The sequence below is a fragment of the Brachyhypopomus gauderio genome, chromosome 7 (assembly GCF_052324685.1).
Source record: "Brachyhypopomus gauderio isolate BG-103 chromosome 7, BGAUD_0.2, whole genome shotgun sequence".
Classification (NCBI taxonomy): domain Eukaryota; kingdom Metazoa; phylum Chordata; class Actinopteri; order Gymnotiformes; family Hypopomidae; genus Brachyhypopomus; species Brachyhypopomus gauderio.
In genome coordinates this window covers 18,819,655-18,841,826 of record NC_135217.1, presented here as the reverse complement: position 1 = coordinate 18,841,826, position 22,172 = coordinate 18,819,655, and the positions used below count along the sequence as shown (strand labels likewise).

At 42.3% G+C, this 22,172-nt stretch overlaps 2 protein-coding genes across 3 annotated transcripts; one reads left to right on the top strand and one right to left on the bottom strand.

Annotated features, from left to right (window-relative positions):
• Positions 1-33: 33 nt before the first annotated feature.
• On the bottom strand, positions 34-5,549 carry sec22c (SEC22 homolog C, vesicle trafficking protein). Its single transcript, XM_077012284.1, has 7 exons — positions 5,337-5,549; positions 4,757-4,959; positions 4,143-4,306; positions 3,727-3,906; positions 3,515-3,633; positions 3,356-3,421; positions 34-3,149 (listed from the first exon to the last, which is right to left on the bottom strand). Exons 2-7 carry the CDS (start codon positions 4,936-4,938, stop codon positions 2,949-2,951), a joined length of 912 nt encoding a protein of 303 aa, XP_076868399.1. The 5' UTR covers positions 4,939-4,959; positions 5,337-5,549; the 3' UTR covers positions 34-2,948.
• A 23-nt stretch (positions 5,550-5,572) lies between these two features.
• On the top strand, positions 5,573-21,519 carry nktr (natural killer cell triggering receptor). Of its 2 annotated transcripts, XM_077012282.1 has the most exons (17): positions 5,573-5,904; positions 7,908-7,994; positions 10,311-10,385; positions 11,059-11,166; positions 11,271-11,315; positions 12,169-12,256; positions 13,669-13,698; positions 13,876-14,021; positions 14,395-14,611; positions 14,819-14,977; positions 15,193-15,280; positions 15,682-15,830; positions 16,087-18,861; positions 19,052-19,135; positions 20,200-20,256; positions 20,370-20,462; positions 20,572-21,519. In XM_077012282.1, the coding sequence occupies exons 2-17, from the start codon at positions 7,937-7,939 to the stop codon at positions 20,633-20,635; spliced, it is 4,236 nt and encodes a 1,411-aa protein (XP_076868397.1). In that variant the 5' UTR covers positions 5,573-5,904; positions 7,908-7,936; the 3' UTR covers positions 20,636-21,519. The 2 variants fall into 2 exon arrangements, with proteins under 2 accessions (XP_076868397.1, XP_076868398.1); XM_077012283.1 differs by lacking the exons at positions 5,573-5,904; positions 7,908-7,994; positions 10,311-10,385 and adding an exon at positions 11,594-11,621 and having other exon boundaries at positions 11,113-11,166.
• The last annotated feature ends 653 nt before the right edge of the window (positions 21,520-22,172 follow it).

Sequence of the window (22,172 nt, the reverse complement as noted above, 5' to 3'; positions counted from 1 at the left end):
ACAATTTACATAGAAAAATGTTAAGATACCAGTTATATTATTGGCTAAAGTTTATTGTTTACTACAATTTTTTGACTGTCCATCGCTGTTGTTTTCTCAACAGATGAGCAAAATACAAGCCGTTTTTGTAACAAATTATTTAATTTAAAAATCATGATAAAAATAGTGCTTGATACAATACAGACAAACCTTTGTGTATGACAAAGCTGTAAAGGTCCTGTTCATTACAACCATTTGAAAAATCTGACATTTCATTCCACTTATGGAAACGATCACAAATGTTGTTCATTTGGTCAGCACAGTTTATTAATTTGTTGAATAACCACAGTTCTATTGGGAAGGAAAAAATAAATCCTTGACGAATTAATCATAGCCACGCCCACACACAGAACAAACTGTAAAATCATTTGAGCAGTTTGCTGAATAAACACAGTCTCACATTATAGCATAACTGTAAAATATTTAAAGATTCAAATATTGAAACACTGAAATGTCCAATCAAACATTCATTATGATCTCACAAGCATCACATGTATCTGTTTTTGGTACAAACCAATCAGAGCAAAAAACACTAAGTCACCCCTGCAGTGCACTGGATGAGACTTCACTTGAAAGCCAATTGAGCACTTCTGAAGTACAACATGTGTCCCTAGAGGACCCCATGAGCCTGAGTATCAGTGCCTGACTCAGAGCACAGAAAGGATGTCACATCTTAAATGTCAGCCTGATTCTGTGGAGCCAGACAGCCAAGATACAGCACAGTTGATGATCTTCCCTCCATAACATTCCTACTAACCATGGTGGTTATTTGCTGTGAAGAGCTCCAGACCTCCAGCTGCACTGGAGACCACAGGCCGAATCACTCCCCATTCCCCAACGAACAACCCAGCCCCTGCATACGAGCCAGAAAAAGCTCTGGGAGCTCTGAACACCTTTGACTGAAAGTTTGAATAATAAATAAATAATAAAATTATTTGCTATCTTCAAATTCCCGTTTATGGTGTAGAAATATTTAAGGTGGGCCATGTAAGCATAAGTATGTATATATAAGTATATGCCATGTAACTTATATTTGATACAAACCAACAGTAATAAAAATTAATCAAAATAAAATAATCATTTATACATCATCTTAAACAATAAGTAGCTCCTAAAGCATTTCCCATAAAATGTGCTTTGAAATAGAGAAGACAATTCAAAACCATTTAATGTTTTCTTGAAATACTACTCAAACTCAACCTTAATTATTTCCACTGTAAACAAAATACCTGTTTATAAACATTAAAATGTACAATGATAAAATGTGTTTATTACTCCAAAAATAAACAGTATAGCCTACACATAGCAAATATATGCACATGCATTCTTAGGTTTCACTGTCAGCCAGATTAGGTGTAGATTTGTAGTTATTTGGTGATTTACTGTCAAATTGAAGATTAAAAACCTGTAGCATTATGCTAGAAGGTTTACAGTTGTCACAAGTCATTTTAGTAGTCATGTGATCTGTATATTAATTTTAAAACAGAATTTCTGATATTATATAGCAGCAGGGTTCTTTAGTTTTGGGGGTTTACAATAATTGAATTCCCATATATAAAAAACATTAAGCATATTTTGAATACTTCATATGAATAAGGAAATGTTTGCTTCTCTATGATTTTTATGCATTTCAGTTAAGTTCAGCCTTAACTGCCACCAACGTATTTTGCCATAACACCCCATGCTATATTAAGTATCAAAGCATCTAGATGTTAGGTCCTGTTGTAGCAGGATTCAACCAGATGTACTTATGTGACCCATTTGTGACAGTGAACAAAGCAAGCTATGTCAATTCTATGAACTTGTGTTAATTAGTTTTAAATAAATCATGATAATTAAAATAAAATGATAATTGAAAGATTTTGAAAATTGACTTTATTTTTTTTATGTCCCATTGAATATTAATAATCTAGTCATTTATCATCACAGCCACATCTCTAAAGGTTCTTAAACTTTAGTGGACATAAATAAATAAAGCAAAAATAAATAAAATATTATTCTTCATCTGCTATGAATACCAGACATGTTTCATTACTAAAAAACATCTAATTCTGTAAACTACAAAAATGACATCTAAGAAAACATACAAATGCATTTTTGTGAATTTATCAATGATTGATAAATCGGTGAAAAACACATTTCGGATTCATAGGAAAACTGAGTGAAATATTTGTTACTGAATGTTGACCAAGGTAATTAAATAAATTATAAAGTATAAACTGCTTCATTTAAACAAAATCATGATTTTAGAAGAGAATGAAACTAGAAAATTAGAATGAAACTTGAAATTAGCTTTCAAACATATTTAAATTTAAGCCTCAATACTAAGCTTTATCCATACATACAAGTGTTATATCAAAATGTAGCTTTTTAAAAACTCTGTTAAACCAAATGGGACATTTTCCTATTTTCGATGAGTAACTAAGGTGATTCTCTGATGAATTCTTTGATACAGTGAACCTTTATGGATTCCTTAACCTTCGTACAATCAAATTATACAATATAAATTATGCCCTGAAAAGTACTGTGACCTTATTTCATCAAGAAAAAAATGAAATGAAAAGCCTAGAGTAAAAACCTTTCCTCAAGTATCCTTGTGCGAGTGAGATTATAATCTGTATATTAATCCAATATCCAAATAATGACTCAGTAAAAAGGGGAAACAGGTGCTGTAAACACAATACTTCCTGACATACAGACATTGTCCTGACCAGTCTCAGTGATTGGTCAATCCTTGAAGCTAGTCTCCTAACGAAGACCGATGTGTGGCTGCTCTGTGCTGCCTCTGCACGTACTACTACAGACTTCCACCGACACTTCTTCTTGCCGCGTTGAGTGTTCACGGTAAAAGAGAGACGCAGTGGCGTGCCCTACCTCGTGCCCGTCCCAAACGTGGTTCTGGGAGACACTCACACTTCGCAGTCCACAGCCCTGTCCAGCAGCCTTCGGTGGAGGCAGAGCAGTGTGGAGAGGCAGGCCACAGACACGTGGAAGGCCAACTGCCAAATGTTCCTCAGGCCGAACAAGAAGGCGTTACATAGCACGATGACGGCGAGTAGCGCGAAGGACTTGAGCTTCTTCAGAGTGGAGTTGAATAAGTAGAGGTGACACTGTGCGGAAGAGAAGGTGAGAGTCTTGGTCTGAACGTGCAATGGGACAAGCATCCTTGTGTCATTGCACAATCGTTATAAAACACAACAGTGGCAAGATCAAGCACCCTAACAGGTAAATATTCTTGCATATATAGCTTATACAGGTATAGCATTTGGCAGATGCATTATTAATTTAGTGTTTAGTGGAACACTGGGTGTCAAACCTGGCAAATGCAGCAGACAAAAGCCAAAAGAAACGCCACAACATTCCACAATCCATCATAATCGTCCTGTGAAAAACAACAAAACTCATCAAATCAAAGATTTTCCAGACATAATGGGAATATTCCTCACTGCTCGCTTCCTCATTAGCAGAGCGTTACCTGGAAGGTGTACTCGATGAGGTGGACGCCCCGGATGAGGTTGAGGGCAGCACACATGATGTTGAGCACCAGGGAGAGGATGCCAGGAGCCGACACTGGCTCCAGCCTTTGACTCTGACCTTCAAAACCAGCAGTTCAGTCACTGCAGCTGTTGCCTTTCAGACCACTGACTCAGAGCATCACAATGGTAGTGCGGTGAGCTTGGGACAAACCTGGTGAGGCTGCCGGCTCGGCATGCCCATTGGCGGATCCGTTGGTGAGCTGCACGTCATCCATGGTGAGGACCTGCGGAGGGTTCAGTCTCATCTCCTCCTGCACTTCGGCCAGAGTGATGTCCAGAGATGGGCCCCCTCTCTGGTTGTAGTGCTGCTGCAGTTTTTGAATGACACTGTCTGGGCAGAGGAAAGGGACGTTGAACCCTGTGCAAAATCTGGCCTACACCACATTCAGGACAAGCCTGAATTTAGCACAGCAACAGTGTAACTGCAGAGGGAGAGGCATGATAAATCAAAGGCTAATCTTAACGCAACACATTGATAAGCAAATTAGCGATAATATTTGTCATCCTGCTGTTGTGTCCAGTTCGTGTACTGCTCTTCACTATAAACACATCCTTCTGTACACTGACCGAACTCCAAAAACGGGTATGGCCGGGTTGCCAGGGTGACCACAGAGTTGTCGAAGCTTGCTGTGAATTCCCAGCGGAGGTCTTCCAGGAAGCAGAAGGCAATGGCAGAAGGCAGGCTGCACGCACACACGGTCCAGTAGGCCACGCCCTCAGATAAGAAGAAGCTACAGCAGCACACACAGGCCCGTTGAGTAAACACACAAATGCACAACAGATTGCTTCTCCTTATGCACACTCATCATTTGGCTTAGTATTAATTTCAAGTATTTTTTTTCCAATTCAAGCAATAGAGGAATTTAACCACTGACCGAGGCCTCTCAACATAACCCACGGAGGAACCCACGGTATTTTATAATACATCATTTCTCTGTAAGCAGAACAACTTAAGCTCAAACCAAAGCCAGTAAAGTAGAAATGCCTTCGACCTCTCCCTCGTTTGGACAGCCTTGACTTTCAGCTGAAGTTATCTAGCTAAGTGAGAGAACCTGCTTTGTAAAATACCCCCTTCCTTTACAACTGGGTTTGAGTTCTTGTGCCTCCCTAACTTATCACTTTTGGTGCAGGTGCCACTGTGACACATGATGAATACAGGTTGATATTCCCTTGTAACTCACTGAATATGAAGCTCATGGCCCTTGATGGTCCCTCTCTCAGGGAACGAGTTCAGCAACTTTGAACAAGCTTTTAGTTGCTGCTTCCTCTCCTGGAGTTCTTTACTGTGCTGGAAGTCTGTGGATGCGGACAGAGGAAGCCCATCCCTGACCCGAACCACAAAGGCAAACAGGATCAGTGACATGCTCTCTGAGGAAGGTGCATCCTGAAGAGAAGAGAAGAGAAGAGGAGGGAGGGAGGGAGAGAGAGCATGATTACCACCAGGTAAGGTCAGTGCGCCATATAGCTAGGATGCAAATACAAAGCACTACTTATCGGCTTTGTTTCGCTATGCTTAGATGACAACAATTTATTTTTTACACAAAATATTTCTCTGTACTTGGCTAAATATATCGTAGATGCCGTTTGCGGTGGCATCCGTTAGTACTGGCTGATCTTCGCGGATTAGTTATGGTAGTTTAACAGTGGAATGTTGTTATACTACATGTTGAACAGGAAGAAAAAAAAATCACGACGGATTTATTCAGTGCGGACTAGTGACTTGTTATCGTTAGCAGGTGCATGTATATAACCATGCCTTACCTCATACTTTCTCGATTTAACTCTTTTTATATGGCACTGGTGAAATGTTTTTAAATGTACTATGGCATATCTTCAGCATCGCGACAACCACAGTGTATTGGTTAGTCTAGTTATTTATTGTTTTAAAACGTGAGCGCGTCAACAGTGAAAAGCTTTTTGTATTTATCTCTGCGTCGTATAGAACGTCAGAAACGTGAACGTCGTAGGTACTCAACTTCCGGTATTGACTTTTTACGCATTTCATAATAAAAGCCCTCAATTCTTAACAGTTTACTGAAAGGTATCGTTTTAATTACAGTATTAGAGGATTTACTCGTTTTTTACCGAAACGTGACGTTGCATTATTAGTACATAGCCAGGACGTTTATGTCCTTCGACTTTCTCTGGAAAAGGTCATATTTCAGGTTTTCTAACAACCCTGTTTGGATGTTGTGATCGGACCAGGTAGTTTAGCCCGCTAACGTCAGTCGATCCTATTTCCTGGTAATCGATGGGGGGAAACATCGCAAGTTGTGGCATCGCGTCCAGTCCAGCGACGGTCACGCCGCGTACAGCTGTAGCTAACTAGGTAAGAACACCGCTGCCGTTTAAACGGTGTTAGGTCGCAGGCGTGTGCTTGCCGTCGGGGCTGTGATGTAGCCCGGCTCGGCGATGCTGCGAGCGGCGTTGATGAACGTTTCACGGCTGTACTAGTTCAGTACGAGTCTGGTAAACTAGCTAACCCCTCCCCAGCTAACAGGGTTACATTTCTAGGTTAGGTATCGTAAACTAAATTGGTTCGTGTTAGGAAAACCTTTCGCCAACATGCATCATCTAGCTCCTTAAACATAACTCTGACTACCAGACTAATGCATGTTGGCCGTATTGACTTGTAATTTGCAGTGTTTACTACCTAACTCAAAGCTACGCTAGCTATTTTCACCCGATAGTTTAACACTATGCAGCTAGCTAACAAGTTCGCTATAACTCCCAACTGGCTGCCTAACAACAATAATGTTATCTGTTTAACTAGCTAACAAATAGCAGCTAACGTTAGTTAAATTAACTGATGTGTGTCTGTCAAAGCTGGGATTTATCATAACCACTCGTCGAACTTGTCCACAATTTTTTTTATTTGTCAACTGATACTGTCGACGTGAATACTTTTCACGTATAGGTTTGTCCTACGTTTCTCTGCATAATGTTACTAGATAGCGACATTTCTCCCGCAAAACTGAAACAAAACAAATAAATAAACAAACATATAAACAATTACTGCGCCTCCTGACTAACCTGTTTCAGTAAAGACATAATGGGCTGGCTAATTATCTTTTCACCACATGTGTACGGCGAGTCCACTAATATTTGCCAGTCTGGAACTGGCTCTTATCTACTGTTTCTGTTGTTTTTGCACAAGAATATTTGTATCTTGAAGATGGTATCTTGTCTTTTTTTGCTGTTTGAGGATGTTGGAACAAGATTATGTTGGAACAGTGTAATAGGAATTTGTGATTGTGTTTCCTTTAGAAATATATATCTAATATACCTCGTTTTACTCTTGAGTAGTAAGGGCCAAAATATGTGTTGTGTATGCTGTAAGCAGGAATCAAGGTATGCCTTCATTTGCACTAGCAAATTAAGCCTTGTAATTTTTTTTGTCTGGTGTGAAGTTTTGAAATGGATTTAGTTTGAAGGGATTGATTCCTGCTCAATCCCTTGCAGCTTGCATTTCCAACATTTGCCTGACATTTCTTTCCTATTGAATCCAGCTGGTGAGCATTCTTCTGTAGATATCCTGTATAAGCTTGAAGGCCAGTGTGAAAATCAGATGACTTGACCGGCCGAAAACACCTGTCGTGTGATCTTTGATGGTAACTGTAGTCTGTACTGGCCCCTACACAGTGGATTGCTTGTACAGTTGATCTCTTATTTCAGCTTTGTCAAGCTTGTTTGAGTTTGTTTCTGGAAAACAGCCAGAATGTTTAATCATGTCAGAAAGAGATGTGTAATTTAAATAGGCCCACATAGTTTTTGTTCCAATGTGTACATACCTAAAGTTTTTGTTTGAATCATCCTTTCAAGTCACTTTTTTGTGCTTAAAGTGTCCCGCCATGTTTTTAAACCCCTGAATGAGAACACTGCATGTCTTCTTTTGCAGGTGCCTTTTTAGAAACACTGCACAGGCTTTTGTTTACAGGGTTTCTTGGTTTAACAACACAGCACCTCTCTCTCTCTCTCTCTCTCTCTCTCTCTCTCTCTCTCTCTCTCTCTCTCTCTCTCTCTCTCTCTCTCTCTCTCTCTCTCTCTCTCTCTCTGCTGTGACAACAGCAGGTGAATTGCTGTTTGGCGATCAGGGGCTGTGTGTGACCGTGCAGGGCTTGGGAGAGCGCTTGGAAGCTCTGCTTGCAGAACAGTGTGTGGGGATTTGCATGTCATTGGTAGATAGGGACACGTCCCTGGTCTCAGTCGTCCCTGTATGCACTGCTAAACACTTTGGAGTCAAAGACACATTGTTCTACTACAAGAACCTGAGAACACCAAGAAGAAAAAGGAAGAACTTTAACGCTGTTGCATTCTGTCCAACATTTACAGTAACCTCTAGGCAGGCTGCACCATTGGGAATGGGAGTGAAGGATCGGCCCCAGTGCTACTTTGATGTGGAGATCAACAGAGAACCAGGTAAGAGGTGACACTGGCTTACCAGTTAAAGAACAAGGTTATTCAAAGGCAATTCAAAGGCTTTTGAACATTACAAGTCTTTGATTTTGTGCAGGAAAGACGAGACATTTTTTGCGGCTTAAAGGTGTTTTAAGTAATATCCTATTTACTGAAGAATCGATATAATAATCTATAATCTATAAAATCTATATCCCTGTGCACAACGGGAATCATTGTGACACATTACAGGAACTCTGCGGGAGAGTGATTTGGGACTACCTAAAATGGCCAGCACTCGGGCCAGGAGATTAGCTTCATCTGACCCATTAGTACTGAACTTTCTGTGGGTAGATGTTCTCAAGTAGTAGATAGCAATATTGCACATTCATCGTCTTCACGTTTTAAAGTCGAAGGTGTTAAAATCCCTTTATACTGTGTGTGCTGACGAAGAGGGACCACGTCATGTGCTGAGTACTGGTTTTACCCACCACAGATGTGCTGAATTAGCACCTGCACTCCACCGGCGCCTTCTGCTAACTACATGCTTTGTGCACCTAGTTTACTGTCATCACGTTAAGGCACCTTATTTCACCATCCCATTAATTATTTTTGAAGTTCAAATAACTAATTATAGGGCATTTTATGTCCATTAGTTTTTCTTTTCTTTGCTATCATCTGCCTGCATGTACCAATAACATGGCACCAAAATATAGTCACTTGGTCTCCCAGCCATCAGCAGCAGATGCCAGAGGTGGACATCAATCACACATGTAAGTCACAAGTCAGCTGTCATAGGAGTGCACCCCTTTCCAGAAACATAAAAGGCATTTCTTGATGTCCCAGAGTTCAGAAGAGTTGAGAAATGATAGTTATTTTCATAGTCCACTTAACTGGGTTTTGCATGAACATCAGATATGTGAAAGCATTGAATAACATTGTATTGAAACATCTGGATTTAATCAGTATGCTAACATGTGCCGTAACTAAAGAATCACTGAGAAACCCCTTTTCCATAGACCACTGTGGGTGGTTTTTAGATGCCAACATTCATGTAAATACTGGCATTTCAATAGTCATCTGAATATTTCCTTATTTACCCCATATCTTGAGTGTTGCCCCTAATCCTATTTCTAAACACAATCATGATTCTGTTTGTTTACTAGTGTGTCAGTCGTGGGGTTTCTATAGACCACTTTGTGGTTTGGAGACTCAGTGAGTGGTACTATCTCAATCCATAAAGGCCTTATTATTGATTCAGTAGCTGCATAAACAAAACAAATTGCATTAAATGTGGCCTTTCTCAATGATTGCAGACCTTAACATTATGACTGTAGTTAATTTATGATTCTTCCTGCAGTCCTTCAATGATGAGAACTCTGCAGTGATTTGTCCTTTAAGATAAATTGCTCATCCTTTTAGGTAATTGAACTGTTGAAACCATTGTGCAAGATATGAAATCATGTCTTGCCACAGTTTGAGAATTTGGATGAGAAGATACTTGCATAGAAAACTGTAGCAACATAAGTGCCAATGTAAAGCCGAGTTGGTCTCTTCAGTCTTTTCATTGCCATGGTTCTGTTTTGGACCAAATGTATTGGCCCAACTGGGTTCGAATGTGCGCAGTACGAATGTACACAGATGTGGCAGGTGGTGCAGGTAAAATGGGGGTAGTCCTCTGTTCCTGTCGGAAGATTCTTCACTCATCTTCATGAGGTTTTGATTTGAGTACTGCTAGCACAGTCACTCCCCAACGGCACTGTCAGGTCTTGCTACATGCTCTTCATCAGATGTTAATAACACGCGTGTCTTACTTGTAAGTCATTTAAATCCTTATTAATACCTGTGGATTTACAAGCTTCATTATGAGATTATTGTATTTGCCCTGATCCTCCTTTAATATTCCCAGCACTGAGTTTAGTCCAAACTGGAGTTCCGGCTAGGAGGTTGGAGAGTGTTAAAAGCATAACTTTGAAATAGCTTTAAATAAATCAACCCCCCCCTTTACATCCAGTAAAGAAGCAGCTCTTTAAACATCCTTTAATCTTCTGAAGTCAGGAGCCCTTGGTGTGTGATTGGTGGTGCTGTGTCCAGTGATATAACACAGAATGACCTTTGTAATTTGAATACCCACATACTCTAGAGTGGTAGTAGGGGGGTTGCCTCATGCCACCCTGAAGGAGACCTAACAGCTGTACGCTACATGCCGAAATGAAATATAGCTTCACACAGCAATTCTTTTTAATGCTCTCATGAAACTTATATGGGCTATGTGAAGGGTAATGCAATACTGTCTCTGTCCACCAGAGGTCTAATTATCTCTCCTTTCTTTTCTTCTAGTTGGACGCATTGTATTTCAACTGTTCTCCGATGTTTGTCCCAAGACGAGCAAAAATTTCCTCTGTTTGTGTACTGGTGAGTGTGTGCGTACCGTGTTGTAAGAATACAGCTGTACAATTTCTGAAACCGCACCTTCAGTTTGCAGTAAAGGTTTCAGCAATGCACAGGACATGCGTATCAAAAGAGAAACGATTCCAGGTTTAAACTCATAATGAAGTCGCTATGACAGTCCCCCCCTCACCTCGGTGTAATGTAATATCCCCACTGGCTCAAGCAGAGTGGTAAATCAAGCTCGCAAAGCAGTCCGCACGGAGCATAGAAACACTCGCGCTCCTGCAGATTAAAACGGTAACGCCCTGAGCAGAGACACCCGACGTGTGTTGTACCTTAAGCAGTGTAAATGACATGCTGACAGTGCCAAGAGATGAATTGGATTTGGGTGGATGTCCCTGTGCTGGAAATCAAAATGCAGTTCCTGGATAGATCGATACGCAGATCTCTTACCTTCCTGGCTCGCAAAAGGGAACATGACATTAGCTACAGATCTGAGATCCCAAAACGGTGCCTGTTTCACTCCTTTAATTACTGACCTGAGATGTCCTGTTCCTCATTTTCTGTGTTTAAGACTTTTTTGGTTTTAAATCTTGCAGCGGGTTCCACAGGCATGGTGGTGTCTGTTTACCTTGTTCAGGTGTAGCACACAGTAAAGCAATGGCAAAACCATATGAGCATTTTGACCTGTCTGCAGGTGAAAAAGGTTCGGGCAGAACCACTGGCAAAGACCTTTGTTACAAAGGCTCAACCTTCCATCGGGTAGTTAAGAACTTCATGATTCAAGGTGGAGATTTCACGGAAGGTATGTTCAAACATTTACACCACATTATTGCTTTATGATTATAATAAGGCTCAGGGTTAACAGTGTAGTTATTCAGCAGTTATGCCTGTCGTTGTTTTGCTTAGGCAATGGAAGAGGAGGAGAGTCCATATATGGTGGCTATTTTGAAGGTAAACTGCTATAAAACTTGTAAAAAATACAGATTATGTTAATGATGTGACTATAGTGTGTGTGTTTGTGTGTGTGTGTGTTGCATGGCTAAGAGGGTGCATGGGCAGATTAAATTCATGCATGGATGGATATACATAATTTTTGTTCATGTAGGTGTTGGTTTTTGTCTGTGTACAATGGGTTTCTCTCTGACTCAGCATGGAGGTTAGGGAGTATTTCATTAATGACAAATCTAGTCTTCCTGCCTAAATGTTTCAACATATTCTTTTATTTGTAGAGAGTGTGGTCTTTTGCAAAATGAAAAGGTAAGAGATATGAACAGTGCAGTAACACAATCTAACCACTGCCCCTCCCTTTCTGTTGTGTGACCCGAGGGTTAAACATCTGCAGGCCACTCACGAACGACTCTCGAGTCTTGAATTTGATCCGGTCTTATTTGTTACTTTCTCACTCCTTCATTTTCCTTCCAGTGTAGTTGGTTAGGTTCATTTGTTTACAGTATATCTAGCTTGTAGTACACTGTTCTGGACGGATTCGGACAGGACGTTTGAAGCCTTGGCCTTCAGACAGCATGCTCTCATTAAGGCTCATCTGTGTTTCCCTCCCACACAAAATGGTTTTCTGAGGGTCCATTGCGCACACAGCACTGTTCCAGGATCAGTCCAGCTGATTCCTCCTGATCCCCAGTGTTGTGGAGCACCGTAGAGGTCACTGTGGTGGGGAGTGACGTAGCTGTGATGTCGGAGGGAAGGCTGTGATTGGTCGGAGCGTTTTCCTCAACATGTCTTCCTTCCTGAAGCGCCTCGCCCACACTCAGTGTCTTCTCCTTCTCCCCATATCTTTTTCCGACAGATGAGAACTTTATTCTCAACCACGACAGAGCTTTCCTATTGTCCATGGCCAACCGTGGCAAAAACACCAACGGTTCCCAGTTTTTTATGTGAGTATGCCTTAGTCTGCTGGGGGGAGAGTGCGTGAGGGGGTGTGGAGATGTGGACGTGTGTATAGGAGGGTGGGCTTGATTAATCATTTCACATAAATGTGCATTGTCTGCTCATCATTTAATGTGACTGACTGGTCAATATTAAATGACACCATTCTGTATGTTTAAATGATTTATTACACTCTGGTTTCACCCTCTATGGGGACAAAACCACCACTGTCACTCGTAGAAATAGCTCCTTAGTACGGCAGTGAAGCAGTGTAATGTCGAGCTGTTCAGTGGAGAATGGAGGAAGCGTCTGGACTCCTGACCCAGGTGTCATTTTCTTCATGGTTTTTGTTCCCAGTTTCTTTAAGTGGGTGTTGCGTGACGGCCTCAGCTAGCTGCTCCGAGTGTGGCTAACTGGGAGCCTAACTGGGTTACTCACTCAGGCTCGCGGCCCATTAGAAAAGCAGTCATCTCACTGGAGCTTTTCATAAACTCTGTGACATTTGCAAATAGCTCCCCCTCCTTCTTTTTTGTTAAGTTACACTTTATTTGTTTGTTTACTTTTGCTTTCCTTGTTTATTTTGGAAACACTGCATACAGTATTTCTGTGTGATGCGGGCCCCCTCTACATGTTCATCTCTGCCTTCTCAGTGTACGTTTAGAAATATATTACAAACAAACTTGGTCTCCGTTTTTGCCTACAAATGTATTACAATTTTTCTCTTGCCGTTTTTGTGTAAAATTTGCAGAAACTCTAGCATCCTGCTCTACCAAGGTAAAGTGTCTCTCCAAGGCTGTGCTTCTCTCTCTCCTGACTGTTGTTTTGATTGTTTTAGCTAGTATTTGCCACGTCTTACTTATTTCTGAACTGTGTTTAAGTTGGTAAACAATTTCACTCCTGGTGCTGAGCTGGACTCTTTAATGGTGAAGTAGTTCAGTATTTAAGAGACCTGTGGATAGCAGATTGTCTCTCCTTAAGTTTAAGTAGCACCGATTCGTATGGTTGTGAAAACTCACACCACAGACATTAGTTCCTAGTACTCTTTAGTATGTGCAAGGAGGTTGGAGATGATATTTGATACTGGTTTAAATAAACCAGTGGAAATTCCTAACTTATGACACCTGCTATTAATTATGAATCATTTTTAAGCTTAAATAATTTTCTATGGTGTAAACTGTGCTGATTTGTGAACATTCCTCTCTGAATAAAGCTCTTCTTCTACCTGTTGTGTGTGTGTGTGTGTGTGTGTGTGTGTGCGCGTGTGTGGAGCCAGTTATCCACTTGATGATTGACTGCACATGAGTCGTGGCATGTGTGGGGGTTTCTCAGGGTTAAATGGATTTCCACTTCCTCTCTCTTTCTTTACATGTGTGTCGACTGACCTGCGTTGGCTCTCCTAATGTCACTATCCCGTAAACAGAACGACTAAGACAGCACCGCATCTTGATGGGTAGGTCTGTCTGCACTCAAACCAAACAATCTACAATCAAACACTGTTTAGTTTTGCATGCCATGGTGTGGCTTCTGACATGTTTTTGATTAATGAATGTTGTTTTTCAGCACCAACTTCTGCCTGGGATTTATTCCAAAGGTTCGTGTTAAGCTTGTTTGATCTGTTTGAATGCAGAGTCCATGTGGTCTTCGGGCAGGTCATCTCTGGCTTTGAAGTGATCAAGAGAATCGAGGCCCTGAAGACTGACTCTGCTAGCAGGCCCTATGCTGACGTGAGACTGATCGACTGTGGACAGCTAATCACAAAATCCGCTAACGATGGTAATCGTGGCCCTCGAGATGTGTGTGTGTGTGTGTGTGTGTGTGTGTGTGAGAGAGAGAAATGCTAAAAATGTGTATGTGTGTTAGTGTTGTAAATGTGTGTGTAGTAAATGTATGTGGGTGTGGCAGTACTATAAATGTAAATTTTATGAGAGAGAGAGATTGAGCACTTCTATTGGTGGACTTGGTTGTATCCCTTGCACCAGGATAGTGAACCTGTGAGTAACATTTAAACTTTTTAAAAACTTCTGTGACATAAACCTAGTCATGTGCAGGGTATACAGAAAAAGCGTCAAAATCAAATGTATCTAATCTCAAGAGATCTCAAGTGTTTGCTGATTTAACCATAGCACTGTTTTTTGGCATTCTAAAGTACTTAAAAGCAAGAAGAGGAAACGTTTCCTTTCTGAGGACGACTCGAAAAGTTCTTCAGAGTCCTGGTCCTCATCTGTCGAGTCTGGAAGAGAATCTGATGGAAAGCACATGCACGGAAAGAAGAAAAAGATGTCCAAGAGCAAGCCCTCAAAGAGGAGAAATAAAGATGTCAGGAGGAGAGAGGGGCGGCGTGGAAAAGCGAAAGCTCAAGGAAGGTTGGCACTCTTCATCCTCACTGATCAGTGACCTGGAATATTCATAAATCCAAATTTATACAGTCCATGTGACACAGGCCCACACACCCATTGGACTGTTTGCTTTATTAATCATTCTATGTGGAGTTCCTCTCCTGGTCATCGCTTGTGTGTCGGCGTGTTGAAATATGCTGACTCTTCACCCTTTCCCCATTGGGTTTTCCACAGCCCTGCTGGGCAGGAGATGGCAGAGGAAGAGGATGGAGAGAAAGAGCAGAATGTGAAGAGGGAGAAACCTGTGGTTCGACCAGAGGAGATCCCGCCCGTGCCAGAGAACCGCTTCCTGCTCCGGCGAGACATGCCAGGACAAGAAGACACAGCTAACATGTAGGCCTTCCCTGTCAGGACAGGTCTCTCAGGGCCAGTGGAGTCAGCAGTCTTAACACGTGTAAAAAAAACTAAAATTGTGATTCATGGTAAATTTGTGAAATGGTATGGTTCTGTTTTTATCTCTCTCTATCTCTCACTCATTCTTTCCTGTTCTCACTCACTCTTTCACTTTCTCTGTCTGCATTCTCTCTTTCCCACGCACTTTCTTTCAGGACTGAACAAGACATGACTGCAACTCCACACGATCCCAAGCCAGCACTCACGAAATCTGGGCGCAAGCTGAAAGGCCGTGGAACCATGGTATTCCCACTAACACACAGCAACTACTCCTTTTCATCTGACGTAAACGGTTACACAGAACGAGTGATGGCTGCTGTCTGATGGAGTTTGATCCAGTATTGGCACTACGCACCCTGTAAAATCGGTTTTATTTTTACGTTCAGCCATGTCAGTGTAGCCCTCATTCTCAGCCCCCATATTTGCCCACTATTTCTCACTATTACTGCCTCTGTCTGATTTTGAACTGTTAGATTAATTTTCTACTAACTTAATTTTCTAAACCTTCGATGTTGACTCCCTGGAACTAAGGTAATCAGAGCCATTTGAGCTGTGTGGAGAACATGTGAGAAAATAAAGGGAGTCGCAGTCTTTTCAGCAGGCGGCAGAGCTGTTAGTGAGATGATGTTGCTTCTTCACTTCAGAGGTACCACACTCCTCCTCGCTCAAAGTCCCGGTCCGAGTCTGAGGACGAGGGAGGAAGCAGTGAGACCCCTCCACACTGGAAAGACGAGATGCAGAGAACAAATAGTTACCAGCCTCCCAACACGGAGAAATGGAGCAGAGGCGAACAGTAAGGCTTTTCACGTGCACGCTGTGATGTATGAACCTGCCCTAGGTCAGACATGATGCATAAACTATATGTGCTGACGTTGCTGTTGCTGAACGTACATCTATAGCAGCGTCACAGTTCAAAATGATAACATAGATGGGGGACATATGGTTTGCATATGGTGGGTGTATAGTTATGGTGGTTTATGTTTAGTTGGGTAGAGAATAAGCACTGATGGTGATGATGGTAAACACACCAAGTAACTGTAATTTGCCAGATGGGATGATGAGAGTGATACCCCTTGGTCAAGATCAAGGTCTCGAGGACGCTCTACAGACCGCGTTTCTAACCACTCCATCCAGCACCACCGACGCAGGAAGGAAAAGAAAAAAGCCAGACGCAAGAAGAAGGCAAAGAAACGAAAACATTCGAAAAAACATAAGAAAAACAAATACAAAGCGGTGTCCCTTTCTGGGGGAGAGAGGTCCGTGTCGTCTGATAGGAGGTCGAGACCGTCCAGCTGTCATGACAAGGGAACTCGTTCTCATTCTCAATCTTACTCTCCTCCCACTTCACGCCACTCACGTCGGACGTATAGATCAGGGTCAAACAGGAGGCACTCCTCGTCAGGTTCATCTAGAGATTCTCGATCTTACTCTAGATCTAGAGGCCGATCCTATTCCAGAAGTTACTCGAGATCCAAGAGTAGCTTTAAATCCTACTCAAGATCAAGGTGTCGCTCTGTTTCTAGATCCAGGTCACATTCTCGCTCTAGATCCAGATACAGGACAAGGTCCAGAACCAGATCTAGATCCAGGTACAGGTCACCATCACCACATCATAGAAAAAGGCACCCGTCAAGGTCCCCTGTAAGAGGAAAGCTTACCGACGGTGGTACTCAGAAGGTGAACAATCAAACACTCTCCACCGCACAAGTACTGGAGAAAGGAGCTCCTGGAGCATCTTCTGAAGTTGTCCCCGTGCTGCCTCTGAGCGACAGTCCCCCACCATCTCGGTGGAAACCAGGGCAAAAACCATGGAAACCCTCCTATGTCCGCATTCAAGAAATCAAGGCAAAGACGGACGTGCCGTTGCATGCTGGTGTTGGCAGAACCCAGGGCACGACGGTGGAGACGGAACCACCATCGACGTTGAAGGATCAGCAGGAGAAGCCCATGTGTCAGAGGAGCTCCAGTAACATAAATAAGTACGTAGATGACATCAAACCACCTGATGTTCTGCAAAGGGGCTCATCCAGGAGTCGATCATCTAGTCAGTCAAGGAGCAGGAGTGGCTCAGGGTATCGGTCTGTGTCTCCTGGCCAGTACAACAGCAGGTCCTCTACACCTTCCTCCTCATCCAGCAGATCAGACTCTTATAGTTCACATAAAAGAAGATCCTCAGAAAAGAGGAGTAATCACCGTCATAGTTCTCACCGGAGGAGCAGAAAGAAGACCAAGAATGTAATACAGAGATGTGCTAAAAACGACACGTCTCTTTCCCACTCGGATGACGGAACAGATGGAGCACGTGGTCCCATACGCAGGCGCAGTGGTTCTGGGGTGCAGGATGACGCAGTAGATTCTGTGTCGGATCTTGGATTCAAGGCAGGAAAAGCGAAGAATTCCACTGACAGCAAAGCCTCCCAAGTGGGTGTTGCCAATTGTAAAACAGGGTCTGGATGGGAAAGTGAAGGTGATGATGTGAACAAGCTAACCTCTTGTAAACCTCAGGTTCCTGCTAGAGTGGAAGCACTTCCTGAAATGAAGATGCAGAATTTGACCCGTTGCTGGGAGTCTGAAAGTGACTCTGAACTGATGCAAACGAAGAGCACGGTCTCTGAAGTCAAACGTTTGTCGGACAAGGAAGAGGGTGAAGCCAGTTCAGACAGTGAAGAACTAATTGGGCTGCACAGTAAACCAAACCAAACCACTAAGGTGTCTGAGAAATTCAAAAGTAATGAGGAAAATTCTGATTGTCATGCAAAAGCTGAAAAGCACAGGAGCAAGAAGGGGAAGCGCAAGCACAAACACAAGAAGAGAAACTCGGACAGGTCTGACTCCCACAGACCGAAGACCAAAACCAAGAAGTCCAAGAAGAAACACATTAAGCCAAAGGAGGTGTTTCACTGGCAGCCTCCACTAGAGTTTGGCGAAGAAGGAGAAGATGATGGTGCTCTTGCCCAGGTGAAGCATTCCAATCAGCTGAAATCTCAAGATCATAAAATCAAGGGTTATGAAGGTGTCGGTCACAATTCCTCAAAAGATGGCTACCACGCCATGGAGGCTTCTAAATCTGCTGAGCATTTTGGCAATGTGACAAAAAGCCCACAATTTAAGTTGAATCTTCGGTCAACAAAAGGTGAAGCACAAACTACCCATCCACATATTAGTTCAAGTCAGTCAAAAGCTACTGCACATGGACAAGATCGACCAAAAGAGCAAGATGATATGGAGATATGTACCCCTGAGCACACCCCAGAGACCCACACAGAACCACCAGCACCCGCTGTAGTTAACCTGACACCACTGAAAAATATTGTTAAGAACAGCAATCCACTTCCACTACCTCAGAAATGTCAAGAGGCCTCAGTTTTAACTCCTCCTGCTTTAACTCAAGCCAAACAACCAGGAGAATCTACATCTAGTAACACTGACCTACCTGCAGATACTAAATGGAAACCTTTAAAAGGCATGGCTGCAGTACAGACGTTCGGTCAGGGGTCTCTCATTATGAGAGTAAACAGGCCTCAAGAGCAAACGGAGGGTAAGACTCCCGGCCTCAAGATTGAGATCAAGAGCAAAAGCAGGGTCCGACCGGGGTCCCTTTTCGACGAGGTGCGGAAAACTGCTCGACTAAACCAGCGGCCAAGAAATCAGAACAGTTCCAGTGAAGAGGACTCGCCTTCTGTACCAGCAGAGCCGGCTGGATCCCGAAAGAGCTCTCGTAGCAAGTCCCGTTCCGTGTCCGGTCCCAGGTCCCGTCGTAAAGACAAGTCTCGCTCATACACCTGCTCCAGAAGCAGGTCCAGGAGCTCGAGTTCTTCCTCCAGGTGTGTACCTTCTAAAACATTTTTCACAGTTTAAATAAAAAGGTGTGTTTATTGTGTCCATACACTTCACATAAATATGCATTTGTATACAGAATTGCATGACTGCACATGACATGAAAAGTAGCTAACATTTCGGTCGTTCTCACGAGATCGGGTTTTTACTAAATGTTTGCATGCTCTATGCACACAGGAGCTACAGCAGAAGTAGAAGCAGAAGGAGATACAGTAGAGAGCATTCCCGCTCCCGAAGTAGCACCTACAACAGTTATCGCAGGTAACTGGAAAGGGTTTTTTTTTTTAGCAATTACTATGATAAGCAGCAAAGCATACTCTTGGTACTTAGTTTAATATAGTTTAATTATAGTTTGTTAAAATAAAAAAATGTTTTAACATCCATTTCCAACTTCCATTTCTACAGTACTTTGTGTGAGTCATTCCCAAAACTACATTGTAAACCTGTTTCTTTAAGCTTAAATTAACAACTGCACAACTACAGCAGTTTATTGCTGTTTATTTTTGGCCAGCATTGTGCTGCCGGGCCAGTTGGAAACAGCTCCATGAAATATCGAATGGGAAGTAGAAAGTGTCCAGCAATGGGGGAAAGGCAGGCGCCCAAAACGAGCATCTCAGGTTCTGGCTGCGTATTCCCCTAAGGGTTTTGTGGCATTGCGTTGAATTCATTAAGGAGGGGAAAAAAAGTCCTCAAAGACATTGAGATTGTTGCTTTGTACCAACACATCAGGTACCACACTTGGCTCTGAAAATTAGTTGCCCCTTTGACTGCAAACATTAGAGTCCTTATTTTTTCCCCTGAAAAGCAGTGATTGATCGTTGCTGATTTTATTCGATAATGCAGCCGACACCATAGCCAAGTGTTTCAAAGGATACTGGCAGCATAGAAATCTCGCTGGCAGATCCTGTTGGCTGTTGCTTGCAAGCATGTTGTAAGATCATGGCAGAACCACGGTTCACTGGCAAAGTACACGCATGACTGCTGGCAGAAAACACGGGCAGAGAAAAAGGTGCCCAAGACTGACCAAGTGGGGCTGGCAGCTATGGCGCCGCCCTGCAGTGAGTTTCGGGAAGTTCTGAATCTGTGTTGCATCCGCATCGAGACTGTGATCAAAACCAAAAATAACTAACCAAAAATAAACTGTCCCATATTTGTGGGTGATGTTACCACTGTTTGGGTACCACACACTCAGTGGTTGTAGATGTACAAGACCACCGTCCACAAAACAGAAGCCAGAACACAGGAGGGGTCTGGAGTTTTTCACTGTGCCCTATCCCAGCTCCCGTTCTAGTGTGTGGATTGATTTATTTTCTTCACCCCCACAGTCATACATACAGTAGAAGTCGGTCCAGGAGTCGTTCCAGAGGTCGGCATAGATCACGGTTAGTCAAAAGAATGCCTGCATCTCTTTGCAGTTGTGTTGAAACAGTTTGTGTGTTATACTGACCGGTGCGATATACCGTTTGCGGGGGCCGGTGTTTGGGTGGAAATCCAGATCCTACACTTACGACAGCTACTCCAGCCGCAGCCGCAGCCGTAGCCGAGGAGGTCAGCGGGGGCGGAGTGACAGCTCAAACCGCAGATCTACGTGAGTAGGCTCGACGTTACGCTTTGTGTAATGTTTTCATGAACATGTTTCATTTCCCTTTCTGTTCAATATGCATATTTGTGTTTATTCGTTTGTTTGTGTCCTGCAGATCGTATCGGTCCTACAGTCGCAGCTGGTCGAGGCATGGAAGTCACAGCAGCCGATGCAGCTGAGATCAGTTTGGGAAGAGATCACATTACACATTCAGACAAATTCTGTTTCTGTTCAGCGGCTGTTGGAGCTGAATCACAACCTCCTTGATCTTGTTTTCTTAAAATAAATTAGGGGTTGTTTCTTCTGAAACGAGGGATTTTTTTTTCTTTTTGGCTTGTAAATACCTCACTGTGTGATTATACCATTACATAATGTTTAATTCCAACAGCGTTTTAACAGAATTGTTTTATTTTTCAAACTTGTGACCTGTATGAATGTTTTCTATACAAAATTTGATTTGACTCTTTTGATTTACATTTGTATGAAATTCATCATGTTATCGTGAGGGACACACATTTCTTAGCTAAGACATTGTCTGATCAGGAACCTCCATTTGAGAGCTAAATGTCCATTTGTGTTGGAACAGTAGGACTGGGAGGTTGGCACGTGACACTGACCTTTTTTTGTTGTGTTTTTTTTTTTTTTTTTTTTTTTTGTGTTGTTTTTAACTTTTCATGTAAAGTTTCAGGTCTCCATTTTGCAGTAGTGGAAAGTGGGACTGGTTCTCTCAGGACAGAGAGGTCATTCCCTGTTTTTATATATATATACACATACATATATAATACATACACACATACTAATAGAAAAGGGGGACATTTTTCTAATATCAATATCAGTTTGCAACCATTAGGTGAGTTGTCTGTATTTCTGATATCACAGGTCCTAACTTCCTCAAAAATCACTATTTATATGGAGATATTTCAGCTTATACTGCTGTGCCCTAATATTAATGACTTCCTATACTGTCTATTGATACTATTTTTTTTATTATTAAAAAAAATGCAAGTTAACGTGTTTGGTAAACGTTCACTGGCCAAAGCTAATAAAAATGTGTATTAGGCTACTGCGGTTGTGTAATTTTAAACATTGTCTTGGCACCATTTACATCTTTTCGACGGAAATCCTCTGTGTCAAACACACTTTTGCAGAAGAAGCTTTGTTAATGGAATTATAATAACGTAACCGCACTTCTGGAGGGTCTCCGCTTTATTGATGTAGTTGAGGAGGTCCAAGAATCGCGGTAAAAGACACGAGGGAGATCGACCTTGGTACACCGACGAACCCGGTGAAGACCATGCTGCGCGGAAAGGGCTCCAATCCTGATGGGTATCCTCATGATTTACAAGACGCTCCCAATTAGATGCTTCTGACATCGAATAATTCAGGGTTTTTTTTCTTTTTTTGGCATAAAACCTGTACACACATCATTTGTATGCGAATTGAGTCTCACTGTTCAAAAAGCAGCATCCTCTTGTTACAACCCGTGTGGTAACTACCAACATTTATATTTCATCATAATAGTCTTGAGTATACAACGAAATATGTCATTTGTAAATATATCTGAATATTAGAATTTCAGGTAGCAGTAGGCTACTTCTTAATTTGACACTTGCAACACTCGACACACACACACAAAACTTCTGGAAACGCAGAGTGCCGAGCGACTTACTGCACAGCTGGCACTCGCTTGTCAAAAAACACTATTTTGCCTACGTT